The sequence below is a fragment of the Archocentrus centrarchus genome, chromosome 10 (genome assembly GCF_007364275.1).
Source record: "Archocentrus centrarchus isolate MPI-CPG fArcCen1 chromosome 10, fArcCen1, whole genome shotgun sequence".
NCBI lineage: Eukaryota > Metazoa > Chordata > Actinopteri > Cichliformes > Cichlidae > Archocentrus > Archocentrus centrarchus.
Genome location: NC_044355.1, coordinates 8,550,651 through 8,576,297, shown reverse-complemented (window position 1 = coordinate 8,576,297; position 25,647 = coordinate 8,550,651). Strand labels below are relative to the sequence as shown.

At 38.0% G+C, this 25,647-nt stretch overlaps 1 protein-coding gene across 1 annotated transcript; it reads right to left on the bottom strand.

The window, feature by feature from the left end:
* Positions 1-4,100: 4,100 nt before the first annotated feature.
* LOC115787005 (sodium bicarbonate transporter-like protein 11) lies at positions 4,101-24,086 on the bottom strand. Its single transcript, XM_030739555.1, has 20 exons — positions 24,007-24,086; positions 18,117-18,167; positions 17,294-17,386; positions 16,899-16,942; positions 16,353-16,572; positions 16,150-16,231; positions 15,944-16,067; positions 13,357-13,566; positions 11,475-11,559; positions 11,272-11,397; positions 10,998-11,111; positions 10,243-10,375; positions 9,890-9,963; positions 9,060-9,333; positions 7,269-7,375; positions 6,840-7,005; positions 6,487-6,660; positions 5,924-6,119; positions 5,162-5,331; positions 4,101-4,683 (listed from the first exon to the last, which is right to left on the bottom strand). Exons 1-20 carry the CDS (start codon positions 24,065-24,067, stop codon positions 4,617-4,619), a joined length of 2,571 nt encoding a protein of 856 aa, XP_030595415.1. The 5' UTR covers positions 24,068-24,086; the 3' UTR covers positions 4,101-4,616.
* Between the last annotated feature and the right edge of the window lie 1,561 nt (positions 24,087-25,647).

Sequence of the window (25,647 nt, the reverse complement as noted above, 5' to 3'; positions counted from 1 at the left end):
CTTTACATGTGTGTGTGTTCCTTTTCTTACCCTTCTGGCTTAGAGGGAACATTTTCCATCTGGTGTTGCAGGGTCCTGATCACCCCAAGTTTGTGTTCCAGTGGGTGGTGGGAGTTAAAGAGTAGGTACTGGTCTGTGTGTGGGCTTCCAGTAAACTTCAATGTTAAGGAGAGTCCAGGAACAGTTGTCTATTATTATCATAAAATTTGTGAGCATACAGTAACTGAATAGAAAGTAATCCAGCTACACTCTTGGGTCTTAATTCATGCCTAAAGACATTGCTGTTGAGCATATACAGTTCCATTGTCCAAACCTTTGACTGGTACTGTAGTTACATTGCAATCAAGTGAAAGGTGTGTGTTTTACAGTCAATATCCTCCATTATTCTTGGGATCCTCCCTTGGGAACTCAATGTTTTTATCCATTGAGTCAATGCAGGCTTCTACTTCTTGGGTTTTGATTTTGTCTCAGGTGTTATCCACATAACTGTACCAGTGGCTAAGTGGCTATCCCTTTGAAGGAGCCAAGAGCTTTACTTTACTTTCCACTTCCTCCATGAAAAGTTGGCTACAATGGGTGACACTGGTGAGCCCGTGGCACAACCATGCATATGTCTGTAGAAACCCTCATATTTGAAATATGTGGTGGTAAGGCAGAGGTCTAACAGTGTGCAAATCTACAAATGGTGGTGACGTGCTTGGAAATGTTGTAGGTGGCGAGGTGACTTTATATGGTTAGCAGTTGTCTGTTTGCGACTCTTTCTTTCAGGATCTCAGAAGTCCATACATATGGTGTAGCAACCCCAGGGTAAAGACGGTAGTAAGTAGGGCAGTCAATGGCTCTTTCCCTTTCAACTTGTTGTAGGTAACAGATTATTTTACTCTTGTAATTGCTTGTGTGGTCTCACCTTAAGACCTAATAAATCTTGCTGTCACTGAGGAGTTAAGTAATTTTGGTATGATAATCAGTTGAGTTTAGAACAATGGTGCACCTCCCCTTGTCAGCAGGTAATATGGTGATGCCATGGTCTTTACTCAGGGATGTGATGGCCTTTTTTTCTTGAAATGTGAGGTTGGATGGAGGAATTCTTGGACTGGAGAGGGTAGCTGAAACCTTTATCCTGATTTGCTCTGCTTCGGGTTGTATTAGTTTATTAATCCTTATCACTGTTTCTGTGGCTGCAAGGAGCTCCAATATGGGCAGCTGTTGTGGAGATATGGCAAAATTGAGCCCTTTGGCTAGCACATCCTTTTTCGGTTTATTGAGGACCCTCTCTGATAAGGTCTTCACTAAATCCTCTTTCAAGGATACCAATGTTCACATTTTGGTACAGGGAGACAGTTTGAAAGAGGAGTACATGAAGCCATCTATGTCCATTGTGAACGACTGTCATTGAACAGAGGTGGTTTCTTACAACACTGTCAGCCACCTACAATGAAGTTTTGAGATCCTTTCCCAGGTGCCTCAACATCCACTTACAGTATACCTAATTTCAGGTGACCTCAATATGTCACATGATGGGGTGGAGCAATGTCTGACAGTGGTTTCACCTGAAGCCCCTGGTTGTAATGACCCACATTTTTTTTCACACCTTGGCTCATGTAATGACAAATATGATTAATAGTGGGTCAATGTCCACCTCCAAAGGATACGGAACCCCACAAGGGACATGGGAAAAAAAAAGAAAAACATGGGAGAAAAAAAAAAAAAAAGAGGCACTTTTGCGAGATCTTGCAAAAGTTTTGTGAGATCCCGAGTTATTTTTTGCGAGATCTCGCAAAACTTTTCAATATTAGTATGGAGTAAGGTAACTGTCAAAAAGATGTGTGCATAATTCTAACATTCGTATTCGTAATTGAGAAACTGTGCAGATTAGGACTGTTTTTATGTGAGAATGAATCTAAAAGCTGTGAGTGCAAAGTCTTGTGAATACAACTCCAATTTCTTCGACTATGAACTCCTTCCCCTCTGTGTGGACACGAATTCAAGTTTGTGGGTATGAGTAGAAAAGTGTTGAAATGATGTCACAGGGCGGAGTAATTGATCCGCCATTATACCAAACACAGCATGCTCCAAATTCAAAGATGGCTTAGGACAGTGGACCGGGTGGAGCTACCAGCTCAGGTATTACTTTAAATAGTAAATTTTTTCTTAATATATCTATATAAATACTGGATACATGCGTCACCTGAGCTGGTAGCGCCACCCGGTCTGCAGTGCTATTTATCCATCTAGATTGTTTTGGTATAATTTGCCCAGTTTTGGGAGATATCAGCAATGTCATATTTTCCTTCTGTTAAATATGGTACTTGCCTTGAGGAACCAATGAAATGCATCCTAATGGCTAACATTACAGATCACCTGATCTCCTTCTGCACATAAAATTAATGAGTTTGACTGGATATGAAAAAACAAAACAAAACAAAAAAAAAACCCATGAGACTATTTACATGTTTTTGGATTTATTTTGTTTATTTTAAGTAATGGGTCTTGATTTATGCATAAATACATTGCTGCTGAGCATTTAGTTACATGACAAGAGAAAGGTAGGCACTTCTACAGTCAATATCTCCAAAAGTCACATATGGCAGGAAAGCAAACTGGGTGTTTTGGTCAGTGGAAAATCATTTTTGCAGAGTTCAACATCTTCTTCTTCAACAGGAGAAAGTCTCTTGTCCTGTAGAACTCAGGTAATGTATACATCACATTGGGGTTGATGTTTACTGTTGGCCTGATGGAATGTGTGTTCCAATGTGAGTCATTCAGCTAATCCTTTAAAAAAAAATACATAAATATATTTAACAACTACATACATGTCTGCCTAAAAATTAGTAAAATTTTGTATTCACACATAGTTTCATTTAATGTACTTCTCTGGTCCTCTCCATTTCTTTCTGCTCTCCCTCTCCCTTGTTTCTTTCCTCCCAGTCTCTTCATTCCCTCAGTCTGCCCCTGCTCTTCATCTCTGATTCTGCTTTCATTTTCTCCTCCTAATTTCTTTCCGCCCCTTCCCCTTCTCTCTCATACACATAAACATGTATCCACACACGTATGAAAACATAATTCATTACCACACCTGGATGAGTCCCATCCAACAAAACTGAAGGAGGTTTTTGTCCTCTTTCAGACATTAGAGACAAAGTACCCATTGTCTCTTTCCTCACACGTAGTCCATGTTCCCTGCATTTAACATACACACGTCCTCAGAAGCTGTCCAGAGTACTGCACTTGGTTGTTAACTAATTCAACCAAGACTCCCAGATCAGAAGTATGCTTTATGAGTTTGTCCCCTTGCAATAAGAACTCTTTAGATGTCTCTCACTTAGTTGAAAACCATGTCTACTGCACTGATTTAATGTGTTTATAGTTTAGGCCAAGTTCAAAATAAAAAGCTATGACTCTCTCCCATGTGTGTGTGCCCTACATCACTGTGGTTGTTTCCAAGGTTTCAAGGCTGACCCGGAAGTTTGTGGACTTTTGTGGGATCTTGCAAAAGCTTTGCAAGATGTTGCAAAAAGTAACTGTGGATCGCTCAAAAATTACATCATTTTTTTCCCTCCAATGTCCCTTGCAAGGCTCAGTACAAAACAGGGTAGCACTTCATGAGGGTGTAATTCCCCTAAAGTGAATGGAATTTCCATGTATTTTACCAAAAACATAACGAGAAAGCAAACTGGGTGTAATGGGTAGATGAACTCTACCAATTCTGCGATCGATAGATGGATGGATGGATGGATGGATGGATGGATGGATGGATGGATGGATGGATGGATAGATAGATAGATAGATAGATAGATAGATAGATAGATAGATAGATAGATAGATAGATAGATAGATAGATAGATAGATAGATAGATAGATAGATAGATAGATAGATACTTTATTGTTCCTGAAGGAAATTAGGAAAATGCATATGTTGCATTTTCCTAATTTCCTTCAGGAACAATAAAGTATCTATCTAATTTCTCATGCATCATATTCATGTGTTTCACTAATTCAATCAACTGTCCACTTATTGTACACATAAAACTGTGACAATGGCTGTTGTCCCTTTCCTACTTACGAGAAAAAATGAACACCAGTAAACATTTCAGGCAATGTAAACTTAGAAAGATGGCGCCAAGTCAAACTTTATTTTTTTGATTCCACAAACACCGTTCAGCCATCAACCAGAACTTTCAAACAGACTGTAAAATGGATTAACATCCATTTATTATTTGTTATTCAATAGAACAATTTGTTTTTCATTTCTATGTAAACCCAAAAATAAACACAACAGAATTAACAATAAACTGCCATTATTAGCAATGCTACCTTCATTTATACTATATATTAGAAGGTTTTTTTGCCTTAAAAGTAGTGAAAATGATGCTGTACTTTTTTAGCAATAAAAAAAAACCAAATACCCAGAAGTTACACGCTACTTAAATGTAAATGATGTAGGGCAAATTATTTCTTCTTTCCTGTAAAAAAAAAAACCTGAATAATTACCTCCTCATTCTAGAGTATCTACTGTTAAGTATTTGTAGGCAAATATAATTACAAACATTTATGTACCAAGTCTATATGCATCCACCTAGAGAAACAGAATCTTTTCACAAAGCTGGTTTGTTGCTCTACATGTATTGTGAATCCAAGATGTCCAGATACTTGGCATCAATCATTCTGGGGAGCAAGCTGGTCCTGAGATAAAGCACATTAGAAACACATGTATTATTTACAAAGAAACAGCATTTTGAATTGTAATATTTCAGAGAAATAACATCAACTCTGATAAGTTTTGAGCAATGGTAGTACAAAATTAGTCTGCTTGTGATAATATAAATGAACACCTGAGTGGAAACAAAGGTTTTCTATATGTAAAATATTTTAATGGGTACTCAAGCTCTTAACCATTTCATGTTCATAGGCTAAAGAAATCACAAGAGACTTTTTTAGCAACCTGTCAATCACAAGGTATGCATGTTGAAAACTAAGCCTTGCTTTATGCTATTTTTTCATCTAATTATGGACCATGAACTTAAAACGAAAATAGTTATAACACTATCAAATGATATTATAAAACTGCATTTACTGAGGCCATAGATAGTAATCTGCAGACAAGCATGTATGCAGATTTTCATGTTCCCACTCTCCTCCCTGTTGGCCTGGGTTATCTCACCTGACAGGTACCAGCAGGATCATCAGCAGGGGGAAGACCATCTTCATGTAGGGCAGAGGATACATCCCAAATGCACACAAAATGACCAGCTGGATTATCTGCAGCCCTGTGAAGTAGTGGATCTTTCTCTGAGGCACACGGCGAATGTAGTGGGTGGCAGGATAGGCGGTCTAGACAGAGACAGAGTGTGATATGATTAACTATGTTTTAAGTGAGATTAACTGAAATACTCCTCTGAAGGCAAGATTTGTATATAATAGCACACCTGTTGCTGCAGCATCAATTACCATTTGAGAAGAGGAGGTATGCTAAATACTCCTGTAAGCTCTAAAATTGTCGTTTGCCACAATTAAAGTCAGATTTATTTTTTTTTAGAAGTGTATTGCTGCGTACTTTAGAAAAATGTTGTTTTTATCAAATTCATTGCTGTGATTTGCCATGTTGTCATCTATTTTGTCTATTTTGTCTACCAGACCATGATAAACTCTTACCATGACAAAAATAACAGTTTTCCACAAACTCAGGATACCTCATTAAAAACATGTTGTTCTTGTTATGAGGGGCCATGGTGTACCAACTTATCACATGAAAGTTTCTTGATATAATAACTGTGAAACCCATCATGTGATAACAAGAAATGTTTGTGTCACATCTTTTGTTTTGAAGGAAACAAAGAGACAATAAGATACAAATCGAGTTGGTGGTTTTTAGCAACCAGTTCAATCAATCACACCACACGCTTCTTATCTGCCCTCAGTTCACCTGTTCCTTTAGCAGCAGGGTCATACGGTCCACCATCTGATTTCCATCAAGTGAAGTGGCTGCGATGTAGAGGAAGAGGCCGTAGAGGACAGGCTTGGGAATCCACTGCAGAGGAATGGGCAGCATGAACACAGACAGACCAATCAAGATGTTGGCTGCCAGTGAGGTCAGACGTGTTTCCTTCACACTAACAATACTATTAGGACAAAAAGACAAGAAGAAGTTCTTTAAGTACCTCATATCAATAGTTCCACGTGGCCTTCAAGATTTTCTAATAATCTCAGTTTTTAATCCAATGTGAAAGGATTGAAATTAAATGGATCTCTGAAATATTAAACAATTTATGGGCAACTATGCAAACCGCAAACTAAGCAAAAGTAAGCTACACATTTTTGACAGGGTAGCTATACTAAGTAACAATTTTGTTATTTTGCTCAGTTTTGAACTGGCACCGCTGTTGCACGGGATTCAAACTGGGGGATATAAGCTTTTAGAAACAGCTGATGTTTTCAGTGAGTAAAACAGTTTCTTTCAGAGCATTCCTTTTTTTAAACTTTACTCACGTCGTGCAGAGGTGTCCATTTTCTACTCGCTGCTCTACTTTGGTGAGCTGACGGGCATGCAGAGAGGAATGTGGGAAAGCAGCGTGCATCCATGGCAACCCCAGACAGGACATGAGGATGTTGATGAACCCAGTCAGCATTAAATCCCAGTGGAATGCAGTGCCTTTTAGCAACCTGGTACAGATGTTCACACATATAAGCTTAAAGTGGTTTGTCAGTGAAGGCACAGCAGTACTTCTGTCCATGCATCAATAAGAAATACTGTAAAGGTAACATTTAAATCACAAGTTCTGTCGTGCTGTGTGTGTCATTCTTGTCAAAACTTAGAATTCAAACGTAAAGTGGGCTCATACTTGTGTTCTGGTACATGTGTCAGTGAGATGACGATGTTTTGGTCTATGAAGATGAGCAAAGCGAGCAGAAAGCCCAGTCCAGCTGCACTCAGTGTATTCATTCCTGACAGCTTTTCAAATGGCGGGAACTTGAAGACTGGCCCATCATGGACACTGAACACAGGAACTAACAGGAGTAAAATATTTGCAGAAAACAAAAAATAAATGTTTGAATAGTAACCTTTCTGCTAGTAAGCTTTGTTTTAAAAGCAGAACTTGAATTCTGTCTCTCTCACATACACAAAATCCCCAGGCTGGGTTTAAAGCAAATGTTTTTCCCTTTCAACAGAGGATTTATGAACAGTGAAAAATGTTATGTGCCAGGGTTGTGACTTTAAGTCTCAAGAGTACTCTTCTATCAGTTCATTCATTTGAAAGATCCATACTCACGCTGTATGTCAATGAAGTGGTAGGAGCCAATGAAGGAGAGCATCAGCACAGAGATAGGCAAAGCACAGTCAGACACCACCTCTCTGATTTTGTCATTTAGATACGGGCTGTCGGGAAAATAAGCGATAAATATTTCAACATTTTGCAACTCTGGTGTAATAAATTCTACAAGTAGTTTTACAGCACTGTTTACTGTGGTTACTCTTTGAGTTTGGGAAATAATTCATGTCAGTTGCTCAAAGCTGCCACTGAGGGGAAAGAACAATGAAATCCCAGGAGTCAGACACAGAAATCCATAATGGCAAAGTCACATATATCTAACTCGTGTATGGTAATTTTATTACTGTAGAGTGAAATTCATTGCACATGATTTGTAATCTTGCACTCCAGTCTGAGGATGCACCTTTTGTCCTTGTCCAACACATCATATGAACCTATTTGCAGCTACCATGAGCAGAAGTGGAAAGTAACCATCCATCCATCCACAAATCATCTCATCTGCTACCGCTTATTTGGGTCAAGGTCATCGGGGGGCTGCAGTCTGAGCACCTCCTCAAGCTCTTCTAGGGTCACCCTGGCCAGATGTCTAAACTACATGCAGTGAAAAAGTATTTGTCCCCTTCCTGATTTCTTAGCTTTTTGCATATTTGTCACACTTACATGTTTCAGATCATCAAAAAAAATGTTACTATTAGACAAAGATAAGCCAATTAGATACAAAGTGCATTTTTCAAATGATGATTTCATTTATTAAGGGAATAAAAGCTATCCAAACCTACCTGGCACTATGTGGAAAAAGTGCACTGCACTGTATATCAAGTGGCTCCTTTTGATGTGGAGAAAGGTATCTAATTATATTCATTCTACTTAAGAATAAATATAATTACTTAAGAACAATTGTAATTTTTCTTTGTTATTTTAAACTCAAACTCAATCAGTACAAAGTACAAACAGCAACTAGTCCATGTAGAGCCACCTCCAGGTATGTAATACCCTGCTTGGGTAGTTTAATTTTCTCAGTAATAAATTATTCTCTTTTGCAAAATCTTCAAAGCTTTCTAAATCTCAACATCTCATGTCCAGCTGTTAGATAAATGTAGTGGTGTGAAGCACCGCATCTCCCTCTGTTATTTAACTCAAGCTTGCATCTCAGTTTTGCACATGCATTTTCTAACACTGCTTATAGTTTAAATTTGTTCTGCAGATTTTTCCAATGATGAATTTAGAACGGACAACAGTTAAAATATTGCTTTCATATGATAATATGAAAGCAATATTCCTTTAAGGAATAATATTCAATATACTGTAATACAACCTTCTACTTCTAATACTGTTAACAATATGACAAAGTTTTTCCATTTTAATTACCTTGCGGCATCTCTGGCAGTATCGTATCTTCTGTATCTGGTTGTTCCATCTTTCTGTTATAGCAATGTGACTAAAATATTTAAGACTTGATATTCTGCAGTACTACAGATTGAAAAGAGTCTGCTTTGGGCAACATTTTATACATACAGTGTTTCCCCTGTTGTATTTGGTATGTTTGGAAACTTTGTTTTCTCTTGTATGCATTTTGCTGATAACACTCTAGAATTTTACTGTGAAACTTCAACTTTTAATGTGGTAGTTCTACCTGGTGATACTTTATCTTCCTTTTATAAACATGACAGATGCATTCCCAGGAGAAACAGACCTGTGCCTCTGTTTGCTGCAGATATTTTGATATGATAAAATAATCTATTAAATGGTTCAGAGCTCCATGATATGAAACATCAAGTGAACAAACATTACCTCCTCTTGATGAGGTAGAGTGTGTAACCCAGCCACAAAGTCCCCAGCATGAGCAGGAGACAGAGGATGGGTCTTTCTTTCGTGCATACCACCAAAGTCTCAGGCAGGAAGATTGACTCATGCCCTTCTGCATGTCCTGACAGCATCCCAGTCTCATTATGATGCATGGTTTCTGTCTGGTTTTTTGCATTGTCCAGAATCTCATTAATCTGCTGAAGCACTAGCGTGCGGTTTGTGGTCACCACTGTGGGCTCATGGTAGTAGTGCTGAAAAACTAGAAAGTGGAGGGGAAAGATGGAATAATAATTAGAAAGGGATATCAATGAGGATAAACTAGAAGACAACATGTGGCTGTATGTGGTCATAGGGGTAAACATCCCATAGTCTCAGCAACATATTTAAAGCTGACGTAAGGAGTAATAAACATACTTTCATGCTGGGCGTCCTACAGATTGCATCAGCTTGTTAATATTATTCCCTTTAAATTTGTCATTCTCAGTACATTTTCAATCATTCAAGCATTTGGGCATTGCTCAATTTGGACTATATTGGCAGGAAACTATAGCCTGAGGCTTAGAGGAAATGAGAACACTCTAAAGAATCCAGCATATGTTCATCTGCTTATTTCCTAGCTTGTGATAGACCCTTGTGGAAAAACTATTGTGAAGACTACTTTTTTGTTAATATTGCATCTGTTCCCACAGAATACTGACCTGTTTCTGTTTGCTTGCTTTACCTATAAAGACTCCATAGTGATTATTTATATTTGTTTGGCTACATTATCACTATTCACAGCATGTTTAATGTAGTCTGACCTTGGTTGGACTCACTTTTGACCGTGCCTTTTACCGCATCCACAACAAATGCAATAGAGATGAACAACGCAATCACTTCTTCTGTCGAGCTGAGAGATAAAAGAAACAAAAGAGGCATGGTGTGATCATTTATGTTGCATCACAGTTGTGTGTTCTCCACACCACAGACAAAACAGTAAGTTCAGTGCAAAATTGTGGCTAAAATGGCACAAGAGAGAATTAACCAAAATTACTGATTAATGTTGGACACAGAAAGCAAAAACAGACATGCATTTATCAGTGTGCGTCGGTGTTTAGTTAGATACAAGTACTGGCCTTCTGTCTGTTATATTTAATAGTAATAAATATTGATGCGAGTGTGTCTTCACCGTTTGAAGAGTTTCATCAGCAGGCTGACATTGAATAAGCCTCCAAGGATGAGGAACAAGCTGTTCCATAAACCGATGCAGGCGTAGAAAGCATCAAAGTCGAGGTCGTAGTCATCGCAGATACCCCTGATGACTATAAATTATACACATAACACACAAACTCATAAACATTTATTATTTTTAGGACAGCTCTGCTGTTTATGTGCTCAACATATTGTTTAATGAGATGTGAATGTGAGTAATAGCTGCATTTTTAAGGGTCAATTCTCAGATCTGCCTACTTTTAGTATTAATTATATGCTGGGTAGGTAGTGTATAAAGTAAATTATCAGAACTTTTTTTTATATAACAGCCACCTTTGGTGGCTGGGGATGGTGTTTAAAAGACTAAATAATAAAACAAAAAATCTAATTCAGTAGCGGTTTCAAAGCTCTGTAGAGATCAGTCATAAATCTCTGAGGGAGGATCGGTGTAATCAACAGCTTGCAAGGACCAACATTTAAACCAAGGGAAGTGATAGAGAGTTACATCAAGTTCTTTTCAGACTACCTTCATTTGTTTGTAGCTGTGGCCCAATAATGACTTTATTTAATATGACTGCCTAATGTTAGCCGTTGGGCGTGAATCACACTTCATTTGCTGCACCTAATCCCATCTCATAAACTTCAAAGTAAAAGAATGATTCATTATTTGTCAATTCATAAATGTTACTTCTTCAAAAATGTGACTTCCAAATAGTAGAAAGCAATACATACCACTTATGAAAATGGCCAGTGGTGCAGTAGTCAGTGGAATGACAAGTGGTGAGCCAGCAAACAAAGCATAGATCACTCCTCCAATGCTCTGACCAACAATGGTCTTCTGAACATCTGTCAGTGACCATTTTTTCATGAAAGTTGTTCAACATACTTCTTTATTATATCATTTTTTTTTTGCTTTCCACCTTTCTTCACAAAATTCCTAGTAGATATAATCATATAATATTGAGTAATATGTTCCAAATTAAGACAATAAAGAAAAACTCCATACCTATTTCTCCTCTCGTGCTTTCATCATTCAATGAGCCAAAAGAAATGGCAGGCAGTAGAATGGCAATGTAAAGGAAAATAGCAGTAGTGGTGTACTTCAAGAGTGAACGGTCCTTTCCAGTTATACCTTTACAGATTATACAAAGTGTTACTAAAGCAGTAACAGTAGCAATAATAAATCCACTGAATAGACATTGTTATTACCGTCTGTGAAGTCTGAGGGGTAGAGAGGCAGTCTGCGATGAAGGTCATCATAAACACCCTTCCCAAATTTGAAGAAATCCATACACTGTGAAGCAGGTAGAGAATAAACAAGCCCACTGAAGCTTCATGTCACAATATATTAACAAATGCTCTAACTCTTGTTATACAATAGGACTAGTTAGAAATTAAAGACTTGCCTCTTTTCTATGTGCACTAAATTTTTCATAGAAATGCTAAGGGACAATCCCAATGAGCAAAGGGGCTGGAAAATCCCAGCAGAACAACAGGGTGATTATTAGAAGGCTGTATGTATCAGACAAGGCAAGACATCACCTTAGTCCTCACTGTACAAGATTTTGTTAGATGTTAGATTCAACTCATAGTCATTGTGCGCACAAGGCACACAACGAAATGATCGTTCCAGATCACTCATCCAGAGACGAGCATCTGCGGTCATGCAGCCAGAGACCGGCGCTCTCTCGTGCATTGTGATAATCCATTTATCACAATGCACAAGACAGGCAGAATCATACTAAGCTTTCAGTCCACACCAAAAAACTGCAATCATTTACAAAAGGCTACACCGTACTTTATGTACCAGATTTTGTGGATTCTTTTTTTTTAAGTAAAATTTTTACTGGAGTTTTTTTTTCCCCTGCAGTGCTAGTGGTGATCTGAGAACAACCTCCATTATCTGGAAGAATCTCCATTATGTGGAAGAATATTTAATAAACACAGAAATCAATATAGAAACATTTGTATTTGCCATGGGTGTTTTGAATTGAGCATCATGAATATTGCATCAATGTGGAGACATTTTAACAGAAATTTAGCTGATATATGGCATAAACTCAAATACATGTGTTGCCCTCTTAAAAAGACAGGATTCCATCTTCAGTTCAGCAACTTTTTTTATTCCCGATTCTCTGAATGGCTCCACAAAGCAGGCACAAACATGAGCACAGATGAACGAGAGAAAGTAACAAAAAAAAAACATTCACCAGAGGTTGCACCGCTCACCAACCTCGCGATAGTTGATGGCATCACATCCTGAACTCTGACCCCATAGTAGCAACATTAATCACAGTAATATTTGGCATAACATCAAAATAAAATAGAAACGTAAAATATTTACCTATTGTTTAAATCTGTTACTGCCAACTAAATAATTGAAAATACAAATAAGATTAAAAGGGATATTTCAAGGTCGCAACACATGCAGAAGTGTCTAATTGCAGGATAGGTTTAAAGGTTGGCTTGGCAGCTGCAAACCTACATTTAAACACTGTTTTGAATCCAGTCAGAACATCAGGTATAACCACAACCTGTTGTAAACTTTAGTCCTTTACAACCCAGTACATGCTTTTTTCCTCTTAGCAGTATTTCTCACACCCCCTGCTGAACACACACGTTTCCTCTTAATTCAGATACTGGACTTAATGCTGTACTTTATCATTACATGGCTGTGCACACATTCTTCTGCCATTTCCATGATAGACTTGCCAGTGTTTTCAGTCTGTATCCCAGGTGCTTTACATTCTTCAAGTGGGGAAATGGGGTATTCTGGGTCAACTACTTTGAATAATGCTCCACATCTTTATATGCCTAGATAGAGTGGGAAAATTCAAGGGTGGTCTCCACATCTAGAGAGAATCTAATAAATGCCTAAATCAGTATAGAATGGTTTAGGCATTTGTTTCTGTATTGCAAGATATTAGCTTTTCCAGGTTAATGTGTTTGCATCAATGACTGAACCTTATGCAATATGCTGTACCCACTTTAGTTAGTCATAGTACTCATTCACCAAATTCTGTACTGATTGCAGCACAGAACCAAAATGTCACTGCTTGCTTTACATCTTCTTATTTCCTCTTATTTTCACCTGTAGTTGTTTGCTCCTGCGTGGATCCGAGTCCTTCTCTTCTTCTACAACCAGCTTCTCACTGACTGTAGAGAGCTGTTGTCGCCAGTTGACAAGCGTCTGTTTGAACTCCTCTTCAGTCTTAGTCTCCAGAAGCTTCTGTCTAAAGGAAACGTTGGAGAACATTGTTGCAAATGTTCTACCTACCTCAGTCGCTGTCTTGGTGCTTTTCTGAAAAACACGTTGACGTTTGGTTCTGTTAGTTTCTGTGATTTTAAGTTAGAATTATTATTATTTTTTCTAGCAATATTATGCTAATTATCAGATTTTTATATTTGATAGTGAGCAAAAACAAAGACATTCTTGTTAAGAGATTCTTTAAATCTGACCTCTAATAACAAAGTACCACGCCACACAAAAATAATCAGTGCCATTTTTGTTTAGTGTTGCAGAGAAACTAGGCGAAGGATTCTCAATTTTATTGTTAATGATTGCACTGTTTATTCTCTTGACTGAGCTCAAGAATCTTTTTTGTTCTCTAAGGTGTGAGGAAAAGCAAAAACATTCCCTGACATAAAAAAGGAAATTTTGTCTGGGAAACCAAAGATGTAAAATTTTATATCCCGGGAAGCCAGTGAACATTCACCAAAAAAAAGATTGGCTAAGCTGACCGACCTCCAGGCCTGAAAAATTAATTATTTTTAAACAAGGCATTCCCAACCCAGCAGAGGAGCATAATCTCTCCAGGGCCTTCTCCTGATAGGACATGTCCAAACCACATCAGCTGGCTCCTTTCAATGTGGAGGGGTAGCGGCGCTACTCTGAGCCCCTCCCAAATGACCAATTTCCTCATCCTGTCTTTAATGGAGAGCCCAGTCACCCTTTGCAGATTCCACAGCAATCCGTCTGTCAGTCTCCCGCTCCACTCTCCCCCATCTGTGAACAAGGCCCTGAGATACTTAAATTCCTCCACTTGGGGCAACAACTCATCCTTGAACTGGAGTTAGTACTTTTCTACCTGAGGTCCATGGTCTCAGACTTGGAGGTGCTGATTCTCATCCTGGCTGCTTCACATTCAGCCGCAAACCACCATAGTGGAAGCTCCAGGTGACTGCCTGATGAGGCCAAGAGAATCACATCATCTGTAAAGAACAGAGATGCGATCCTAAGGCCACCAAAGCAGAGACTCTCCACTGCTTAGCTGCGTGGAGAGATTCTATCCATAAATATCATAAACAGAATCATGACAAAGGCCAGCCCTGACTGAGACCAGCTCACCGGGAATGAGTCCAACTTACTGGTGGCAATGCAAACCAACCTGCTACAGTTGTACAGGAACCAAATGGCCCATATTGAAAGTCACCCTGTAATCTCGGACCACTGCCCACAGGATGCTCCAAGGAATGTGGTCAAATGCCTTCTTCAAGTTCACATAACACATGTAGATTGGTTGGGCAAGGGGTACCACCACTCCAGTCTGGTAATCCAGGGGCACTGTCCCTGACTTCCCCATAATGTTGCAGACATGTGTCAACCAAGACAGCCCTGCATAGCCCTATCCATTAGGACAGTCTTTAGGAACTCAGACAAATGTCATCCACCCCAGGGACCTGGCCACTGGAGAGCTTTTTAACTGCCCTTCCTCTGACTTCAGACTTATGAGAAGTCTGAGGAAGGGCAATTTGCACAAAAACGTAACTCTCCTGTTCGAGGTAAATAAAATTTTCTCAGGAGCTCCTTAGGTGTGCGGACATTAATCTTTGTTCCATTATTGTTTTTTGTCCTAGCACCCTTTTTTCATTCCTTTGGATGTGCGTGTTTTTTTTCTTTTTCACAGCGCCAAAGCAAGCCATGCACCCACCCTCATGTGGGCCCACCACGCACAGGAAGGATTCAGTGTTTAGTGGACTGGGCAGCAGTCAGGGGAGGATGCCCTAACAGTCCAAACCCCTGTTGATGAATCTGTTTGTTTTTTGTTTTGTTTTTTAAATAACTTGGAAGTTTACATTGTATCAAGGTTTAATGTCACATATTATTAGGATTGTGGCCTCTTTGGGTGGCTGACAAATGCCCACAACTGTAGCTGTTAGCTGCTAGGTGTAACATCAGTTGTTTTGAGCCACTGAAATAGACCTCTCAGATGTGTTTGTGGTATTGGTGACTTGTGGATCATTTACCTGACAAATACTTACTTCCTGTACTGTTTATTGAACTAACTAGTAAGTGTCACTGCCTGTGTGTTTGTTTTTGTAAGTTTGCTTAGCTTGCTTAGCTACAGACCCAGTTATTTGGGAAGTTGTTTTGAAGCATATCATAAAAACTACATGCAAAGAATCACAAGTTAAATCTAATAAAAATCTGAAATTTTACTGACTTAACCCAAAATAGAATTTTAAAAAGCTTGCTTAAAGTTATACTTTATGCTGTACTTTAAAATCTCTTGTTGATCTCAGCTTAGGATTGAATGCCATCACTCATCCAAATATGGTCTCTTTTGGTGATGTCACAGTGGCTACACCAGTCTATATGACCGAATAATATGGTCAGTCATAAACAAATACTTTTGTTTATGACTGACCTCGAAGATAAGTGGAGAGTTTATCCTTACTGTTCTAGGTGGAGCGAGGATAAGTATGACAAAGCGAGCCTCACAGCAGTTGACTCCCCAGTTTTGTGGTCTCTCCAGGCGGGTGATGAAGACATGACGTCCCTGCAGGTTTCTCACATTCGAGCTGAATTAGAAGAAATGTATTATTTTAAATATGTTAGCCAATAAGAGACATTAACACAACCCTAAACAGCTGTATCACTCACAGAATACAAAGCCAGGATTGCTGGTAATGAATGCCAGTAGAAGTAGAGGTCACACCCTGAATGGTTTCTGACAGAAGGTGAACTGTGGAAGCATAATGCAATGAACAGCAAACATCAGATTAAATGCTAATTTTCAAGCTGCCTTTAATGCAAACAATTCATCATCAAGTGATTTAGACTCTTTTGCTAAAATGCTTGTTCACCATTAATCTCTTTCCTTCCTGAGTCTGTGAACAGTGAGTTCATGATCTCATCCACATCCCAGCTCTCACGGCCGTCCTCCACAACATGAGTTAACATTCGCCTTAGCACCTCATCCAGAGTGGCAGCTTTTTCATCCAAAATGATGCTTGCCTGGGCCAAAAAACCATCTAGGTCTCTGTGGGCACGCACTTCCTCCTCAAAGTTCATGGGCTTAATATACTGGTGGGAAGCAAGAACAACTGCAGTTTAAATGATGGATGTAAATGGATGAAATGATTGTACACACTCACGAATGGGTGAGTGTGTACAAACTTTTGATTGGCACTGTATCTTTTTTGTGGTTATGCCGGCTGTATATGTATATGTATATGTAAACTGAGATGCATTTCCATCCTCATTGCTGATGCTGCATTAGTTAAGTTAAAGAAATGTTGGGATTTGGTGCTGCAGTGTAACTTAAATCATTTTTTTTAAGTATTTTCTCCCTGTGTAAGTAATGGTATAAAAAATTCCATGATGATTATGATGCAAAAATTTAAGCTTACTTTTCTTGTGGTGTTTAAAAGCCCAAATCCAGCTCCTTCGGGATCTTCAACACACAAAACACAAGGAATTATGGATATTATACTTACTTGCAGAGATTCTCTCGGTATCACCAAGTTGTTGCTCTGTTCCAGACTGTTCTTCTATATTTCTAAAGCTGTCATGTCCAAGAGTATTATACCATATCCCCTTAATATACACAGTTGTGTATATTACTTTCTATAGTTATAAATTATACTGTAATATTCATTTTCTGAAGTCTTCTACCTAAAAAGATTATGTACTGTAGGCAGAAGATATTTTTTTTTCCACCAAAATTTTTGTATCTTGACCAAAGGGGATAAAAGACCACACAGCTGCTATGTGTTGACAGATGGAGGCAAATTAAAACACAGACCTGAAGGACTGATCTGGATCTCATTGTCATAAATGTGGTCCTTGTTAGTGGTAGGTGAATCCTGCTCACAGTCCTGCTCCCCATCCCTCAGCTCTGTGCATAAAAAATAAATGAGCACAGTAGACTAGCAATAAAGTCCCAGAGCACATACATTACATACAACAACAGTATCTTTGGCTAAACAAATTTTCCCTTTACAATTGTATGACATATAAGGGTCATTATACAGCCTTGGGTCCTGCTTTATTATGATAAGTCACACTAAGATAAAACCTGTTCTTTGTGTCAAGGTTAAGAAGCTATGCTAGTCACATTAACAATCCCTCCAGTAAGGGACAATTTATTTTGCCCTCCCAGCACTCTGCCATCTGTTGACAAGCACAGAGCAAGAGGGAGGGAGAGAGAGAGAGACTGCCAGTAAAAAAAACCAAAAAAAAAAACCCTTAAACCAGACATGTGGCAATATAACAACAGCAGCCTCTCATAAATTCCTTTATTGTATAGAAGATAAATATGGCTTCTCAACTGCTAGTTTTATGGGGGAAGGAAAAACTGCCTCAGAATTAGATAATTAACCCTTCATGAGCAAAGCTTTGAGCTGATTATTTACTCTTCCCATCAAAGACTCAGAGATCATCTGCCTTGTTATTTATCCATTAATTAAAACACAGCAAAGGAACTGGCTGTTCCCACCAGCATGTGAAATGGGTCATCAGTGAGCAGAGAGAAGAACTGACATCAACATAAATAATAGTGATACAATAAATTTAGATGTATATTACCATAAAAAGTCATTTTATTATGTATTACTACAAATACATACCCATCTCATGGAAAGGGTAACCATTCTTAGGCCTCTCTGTGGATAGAGCCTCTGTGGGTTGAATAAAAAATATGATATTTACAAAATTTCCTGCTCAATTTCAAGCACGGAGTCTTTTACATTATGTATATATAACTATAACTAGGACATGGTTTAAAAAAAAAACTGTGTGAAAATAGACTCAATGTAGAAACAGTTGCTTTGGGCTAGAGCAACAGTTGGTCTCACAAAACAGTTAGGGTGCATCAGGAGGTTACACATGCTCATTTCACAATTTTATATTACAAAGGCAGCACACACATCTGAGCTAGACACCATTACTTCCAAACCTTCCAATATACTGTAATGTGATACGTTAATGAAATTTAAGTCAATGTCAAGTTATGGAAATACTGCAAAGGAACAGCAGCAACAACAAAACCATCCTGAGAATCTTAAAAGAGATCTGCGAACTCTCTTACAGAAAAATAAAAAAATCTAGTGTCAGCTGCGTCTGATGTTTGTGTTGGTGATCATGTAGCTGCGAGACACTGCTGCAGCTGTACAGATGAGTTTTCATCGCCCGAGGCAGTGCTGGGCTCTAGGGGCTCACGAGCAAGGATATATTTCAAAGCAGATTAGATAGAACATTCCCAGGCCTCTTCCACTTCACAGGAGCTCGCGCAGACCACACAGGCATTTGCGCCAGGACAGCGTGTCGATGGTGACCTTTAAAATTGTGTCTCATAAACATGAGTGTTAGGTTTATTGTAAATAAATGCTGTTGCTTATCAATACTGAGATCAACAATATTGTCAAAATTGTCAGCGAGGGAAATGTTCTGCAAAACTCTGAGTTGCTGTTGTTTATGCTTGTTGATGACTTCTTATCATGTAGTATGGTTGCACTGAAAGTACTTCTCTACAAGGGGCTGACACAAAAAATAACAGTTACAGATATTACTGCCATCAGGATAGTGCTAAAGCATCTTGTTTTGTGTCCTTGTAATAACTGGTTTATCTACATTTTCCAAGTATGCTTGAATCTAAAATTGTTTGTTGTCTTACAATTGTTGAAATCTGACATGCCAAATCACCACTCATTTGTTGTCTGTTATTGATCTATCTCACTAAACAGGATAGGCAGATTTAAAACATGACCCATAGACAGCCACGCTGATGTCTGTAGATCGTAAGCGGCCGATGTCCTTGAGTGAACGCAAACAGGAGAATCCTTGTTGGGTCTCTGGAAGCAAGTGTGTGGAGCTGCAAATCTGAGAACTCTGCTGAATTGCCCAAGGTCAGACTATCAAAGCAGAAGGGCCGTAGTTTTCATATGTAAGGACTTATTACAGTTTGTCTATCAGATACAAAGGTCAGCCAGTCAGGTTTTTGTTTTTTTTTTTTTGTTTTTTTGGAGGGGGGGCTCTGGAATAGGATGTATTGTTTTGTATCATTAAAGCAAGTTTATATAACTGCTATACCTGCTGTTAAAGTGGAACCTGATCAAGACTGAATCTGAACACTGCTGTACATGAACATTGTGTACACTGTGCGTCACATTGCAGTCAAATGCTTTGTAATAATGTAAATAACAGGAAGGAGGAACTACAGCTCATTTCACATCAACACCTCTGAGGGTGCCGATAAGAATAACATGTTTGTTTATCCAGCACAGTGAATGTGCTGCGGAAACAAACATCAGGAACCAACAGTAACTGCAGTTACACAAGTTATTCCAACCTCAGTACCTGACTGAAAGGAGTTTTTCTGACTTCAAAAAAGTTTTTTTGCCATATGGTGCTAATCCTAAAAGAGCAAATTAATGTTAATTACACTGAGGTTCTGTTAGAGAAAGCCTGGAAGCCTTTAAGTAATAATCTAAAGTAAAGGATGGGAATATGTTTTATGTCCATTTTCTATTAATATTAACATTATCATCAACACCAACCATGCAATGAAGGGGTGAGAGTGGAAAACCTTGAGATCTGCCAGATTGGAATATTTGACATTTTTCTGTTATGTAATCTTCTTAATCACTGATCTGAGAAAATTCAAGTAGGACTTTTAAACCTATTAATGGCTCAGAGTAAGTACGCTCCGAGGCACAAAGAAATTAGCCCCATTTTAGATGCTGGTGCCTTTAAGGTTTGGCAGATTTTGGCTTGAAAGAAATACACATTAATTTTCTGTACGATAACAGCTTTAGCCAGTAGGATCATGGCACAGTTAACATTATGACACATAGTTTTAGAGTTTTAGATTTCAATTTATATGTAGTTATTGTATATAGCACCAACTGTAAAGACCCTATAACCTCACAGAGACATTTTCCCATTTTGTAACAAAAAGCCATATTTTACAAGTTTGCGATTAAAGCGCTGCGTGACAGGTGAGTGTATCATTTATTGCCACATTGTAAATATTGACCCATGTGCTTTGCTTCTGATTTTCTTCCTCTCTAGGCAATGAAAGCATCTTTCTCCTATTCTGTGGTTTTATTGTTAACAACAAGAAATGCAAAAAAGCAACCAGAGGACGAGCAAATACATTTTAAAAAGAAAAGAAAAAAAAGTAGTGTTGTAAAACATTTCACTTAAAAATATTACTGAACACTTCATTTCGCAATTTTATGAATCGCATCAGTAAGCGCGCGCACACATATACACACATACACTGTAAAAAGGGTCTCTCCACATGTTTGACACAGGTGGCACAGGTTCTCACCTCCTCACCTCACTCCTCGCCTGTAAAACTTACCAGATGGCACAAAAGTAAGGACCTTTTTGTCTTCCATCTTCTCTAGTTTTGTTTGTTTTTATTTTAGGTAAGTCGTTTTCCAAAGGTCAACCCATAATCTTTATCTTAGTGGTGATCCTCAGTGTCTTTTATACACGCGCCTATATAGACATACTTAGGAAAAGCTATCTTCCTGGACCTCCTCTGGGAGCACATGGGTTTGGAAGAGGGAGAGGGAGGGCATGAGGATGAGAGGGGTGCTTGTTTCTGCTGGGTCCTTGTGCCGGAGAACTGGAATATATTGCAACTAACTTTTAAAAGATTAATTTTATGGTTTGAGAATTGTATTTTTGATGCTTAATGTCTGAGTATTGTGTGTCAGCTCTAAAATCAGTAAAACCAATAAACTGTTGAAAAACCATCAATTGTCATATTTCTCTTTGTAAATATCAAATAAACACAAAAAGCAACATGTAAACATTTAGATTGTACACAAAGTGACAACTCAGTGAAGGACAAAGTCAACTAACAGGATCTAATGTTCACTATTATATGCCAAAATGTCCAAACACAAATCAGTAAAATATTAAAATTGAATTTGAAGCCGAGGTTAATGAAACACATCTTGTCATGTTCGGCCTTTCTTAACGCCATATGCTCAGAACAAATCCAAACTCTCATCGTTTACATTATGGGCACTATTTTATTCCTCACTGGCACATCGCTGTATTTCTTTACACATCCCTCATTCAAATTGGCACTTGCATTTCGCTGCACATCAAGAAGATCGAGGTGCAAAAAAAAAGAGTGACCCAGTGTTAAAACTATTGATCCATAGCATTAAAAAAGCTGCAAGATTCTTTAGTTACACTTTAAGTATCACTTCAATCATTTTAAAGGTAGATTCTGGGGAGAAGATTTTCTTGTTTCCACTTCAATGTGCATCTACATCTTTATTTTAATAATTCATGTTCCTTTTAATATGCACAGACTTCTGGGAAATCCTGTTAAATGCTGCAACCCCCTGAGATGATACACTGCTATGGAAGATCAGATACACTGTAGTGGGAAGTGATGCTCCAATTAATATAAAATACAAACAGACCTGCCAAAAAAAAATACTGTCTTAAGGCTCAAAGTAACACCACAGCACCACCAGCAATTAGACTACAGTATAAACTCACTATTCAAGTTAAATACAGTATAAAATTACTCCACTTGTAATCTTGATTCTCACAGATAGATGTAACATTTATTTAAATATGCATCTTCATGAAATAATAATACTGATGATGAAAAAGTAATAAACACAGAAAAGTATGTCTTGGCACAAAACAGTAAAATTCTGTAATTTGCTTACTTTTTAAAATGTGAAATATAATAAACTAGAATATAATAAACTATAATGAGCTTGATAATTCCATCATTTGTGTTTTCATTGATCAGTTCATTGGTGAGTGCAAAGGCTCCATGATATCAAAAAATATTTTTTAAATATACCTTATGATCCAATATTAATAGAAATACAAGTTCCAAGATCATAAACACATTTTTTAATAAGCTGTATATAAGATATTTTGTTTTCACAGAACATAAATAAAATTCATCATAATCAAAATAATGAAATAAACCCAGCAAGATTTAAACAGGCAGCAGTAAAAATGGAAGCGAGAGATCACGCATATGTTTGCCCTGTTTCATCTGACATGCACACGAGAAGTAAAAGTGACAAGCAGCAGCTTGTTCATTTGACTGAATGAAGCTGTACTGATGGAGGCACTCTGTCATGACTATTGCTCGTCTGTCATGCTCTTGTTTGAATTTGACTCCAGAGGAAGGCTCATTCTAGCCTGAAGGTTCAAAACCCATGTATTTCTTTAGGGTTTCATCTGACAGCTGGGAATAAATTTTGTTGCCAGGGTGGAATGATAATGTACAAAATGAAAGTAGTGAGTGACTTTTAGCAGGGAAGTAATTCTGCGTGATAAACAGTGTGAGAGCCCGTGACTTTGTGTTGTGGATTTCTTCTGGTGAACTCATTTCTGTTTTTGTTTTTTGTTCTTTTGAGAAGTTACGAGCCTAATGAAAAACTTTACATTTTAGTTGTTTCCTTTTGTTTGTTTGCTTGCTTGTGTAATAACAAGGGTAGTTTAATGGAACATATGGATGCTCTGTAATTTTTTTATTTCATGTAGGGCTTTTTCATGTTGACTTTTGATGTGTGGGAGTAGGTGTGAACACATGAATCCAAAGAAGGAAAAGCTATTTCAGGTAAATGAAAAATCTAAGAGAGTTGGGGCTGTGGCTTAGCTTGCCTTATTTGAGTAGTTTGGTAAAAAGCAATAAAAGAATAAAAAATGCTCATTTAAAAAAATTCTAGAGCCAGAAGTAATAATTCCCTTATTTGCCTTAAGATGGCAGCAGAGTCCATTTTTAAAAAGCAGCACGGTACCAGCAGCAACAGGGCCACTAACTGCAGTTGTTCCCCTTGTGCTTGGAGACACAAGGGGAACATGCACATGCCACACAGAAGGGCCCTGCCCAGATGGTGGATTCAAATCCAGGACCTTCTTGTTGTGAGACAACAGTGCGAATCACCTCGGCAAACACGAATATTTGGGTCTGAGTTCACTAAGCTTATTTCCAGAGAAGACTGCATCTTCCCTAAATAAATTATCCTCAACACACACAGTTCCGCTCATGCATAAATATCTGCACAGTGGACTTTCATCACCACTTTAACAACCACGAACAAACCAGCCAGGAATGCAATGAAATACTGCATTAATTTAAAAAAAAAAAAAAAAAGTCAAGGGTTGTGGTCAAGCGGTTCAACACAAGTAAATGAGTTTGGCTTAGTCTACAGTGAAACATTAATCAAACCCCACAAGAACCTTGAGGGATATAACTGTGGAGAAACACACCAACACCTGAGCACCATTATTCAACTAAAAACACAATATTTTTTGCACAAGTGTTTATAACAGAAACAAGTTCAATGATTCATCATGATAAATATTCAAATAGCACACGCACAAAGGCCTGTTGTGTACAGTAATTTTAGCGGTTTTACAGCTCAGTACTGGATGACATACAGTTACTGAAGAGTTACTGAATGAATTTGTTGGTAATATTTTACTGATATGCAGATCACACAGTCTGGTGGTCCTTACCTTCAGCAAACTGATCCACAATGACTCCTGACATCTCCTTTTCTTCGTTTTTGGTGTCCATCCTAGGTGGGATTCTTGTGATGCAGGAAACAGTTTGTTGATGCATTGATATAGCGAAGAAAAATTAAGCAGAACAAAATGGAATATGTTGCTCTTTTGTAAGAGCTGCAGCTTGAATTGTCTTGCAAGCAGATTGAAGGATGAAGGTGGGCGGAACTTTTAACGAAATGCAAACTGGGACTGTTTACTATTTTAACATGACTCTCTTTGTAAAAGTTTTACTGCTATGCTAAACAGTAACTTTAAATCATAATGTCTCACGGTAAAATATTTATATGCATAACTCACTATAAGCAGCTATTCAATTTATGTAGTGATCTGGACCTTAAAATTTATATTTTTCTATTCATTTTTGTAATCCAAGAAAAAGGTTAATGCATATGTTGAGTTTGCATATAGATTATGTATAGAATGCTTTTCTGTCAAATACCGCACATGAAGTTTTTGTGAACTAATTTAAGCAGGTAAAGAATGTGTGAGTTGTGAGCAGACAGTTTTCTTAAGTTATAGAACTGGCAAAATATATTCTATTGTTCGACTCTATTGTTTATAGCAGGTTTTCAGCAGTTTTCAGTGGCCACATTTGAGCAGGCAGTGGAGAAGGACAATTTACAATAATCCACAGTTGCAAACTTAAAAAGTCTGTTTAAATGGAAGCACCAAATATCTTTGATTTCACCTCCTGCCAAGGTGCCCTTCACCTACTAAAACAATGGACCTAAATTTACTGCAGTCATCTACCTTCATGTGTAATTTGTCACTTATTGTGTGGTCTTCTTCAAACAAACCTCATATGCATAAAACAGAATGCTAACTGCCACTTTCCAACTTTATCTTAAAAAAAAAAAAAAAAAAACTATTCTTACCTCTTCTCACCACCAGGTTTAAATTCATAAAGAAGTGGCTAGCACTTTTAAAAAAAGCCTCTTCCATAGTTGCTTGAACTTACTAATTTTTAGAGAGGATAACATTCAAATGGCTTCAGGAAAACATTTTCACAGCAAGTTATCCAATTACTCGCCTGCTGTTCATGGCTGAGTCCACATTACAAATTATCCAAAGCAATTTGACTGCAGTAGTAGTGCTGTTTATAATGACGCTCCATGGCTAAAAAGTGATTAAAAAAAAGAAGTGCATGTCTGCCAATATGCATACATACCTGCCTGAGAAAAATAAATAAATAAAATTTAAAAATTGTAGAATTAAAAAAAAAATTTCTAATATAGACATATTGCATAAACATGTAGCACTGAGCACTCAGAGGGCTTTTCACATTCATGTAACACTCAGTCTATACTTTAAAGCACTTTCTGACTATCATGAACACACTCACACTCTGATAGATCCATCGCTATCTTGCTCAAGCTGAAAGACATGTAGACTGGATAAGCCAGGGATCAAACCATCAACCCGCTATACAGTACCGGTCAAAGTATTTCCTGAGCCACTAATTTTTTTTTTTTTTTTTTTTTGGGGGGGGGGGGGGGGGGGGGGGGGGGGTATCTGCATACCTTAATAACTGTAGTTATTGCTATTGATTGTTACAACCGGATATGATCCCTAGTATATACTCTGCCGCTT

Coding starts and splice junctions, on each gene's coding strand:
- LOC115787005 (XM_030739555.1), bottom strand. CDS start 24,067: ATGGACACCAAAAACGAAGAAAAGGAGATGTCAGGAGTCATTGTGGAT. Junction 16,232..16,352: donor AGGAAGGAAAGAGATTAATG/GTGAACAAGCAT, acceptor ATGCTTCCACAG/TTCACCTTCTGTCAGAAACC. Junction 6,661..6,839: donor ACACATGTACCAGAACACAA/GTATGAGCCCAC, acceptor CATCTGTACCAG/GTTGCTAAAAGGCACTGCAT.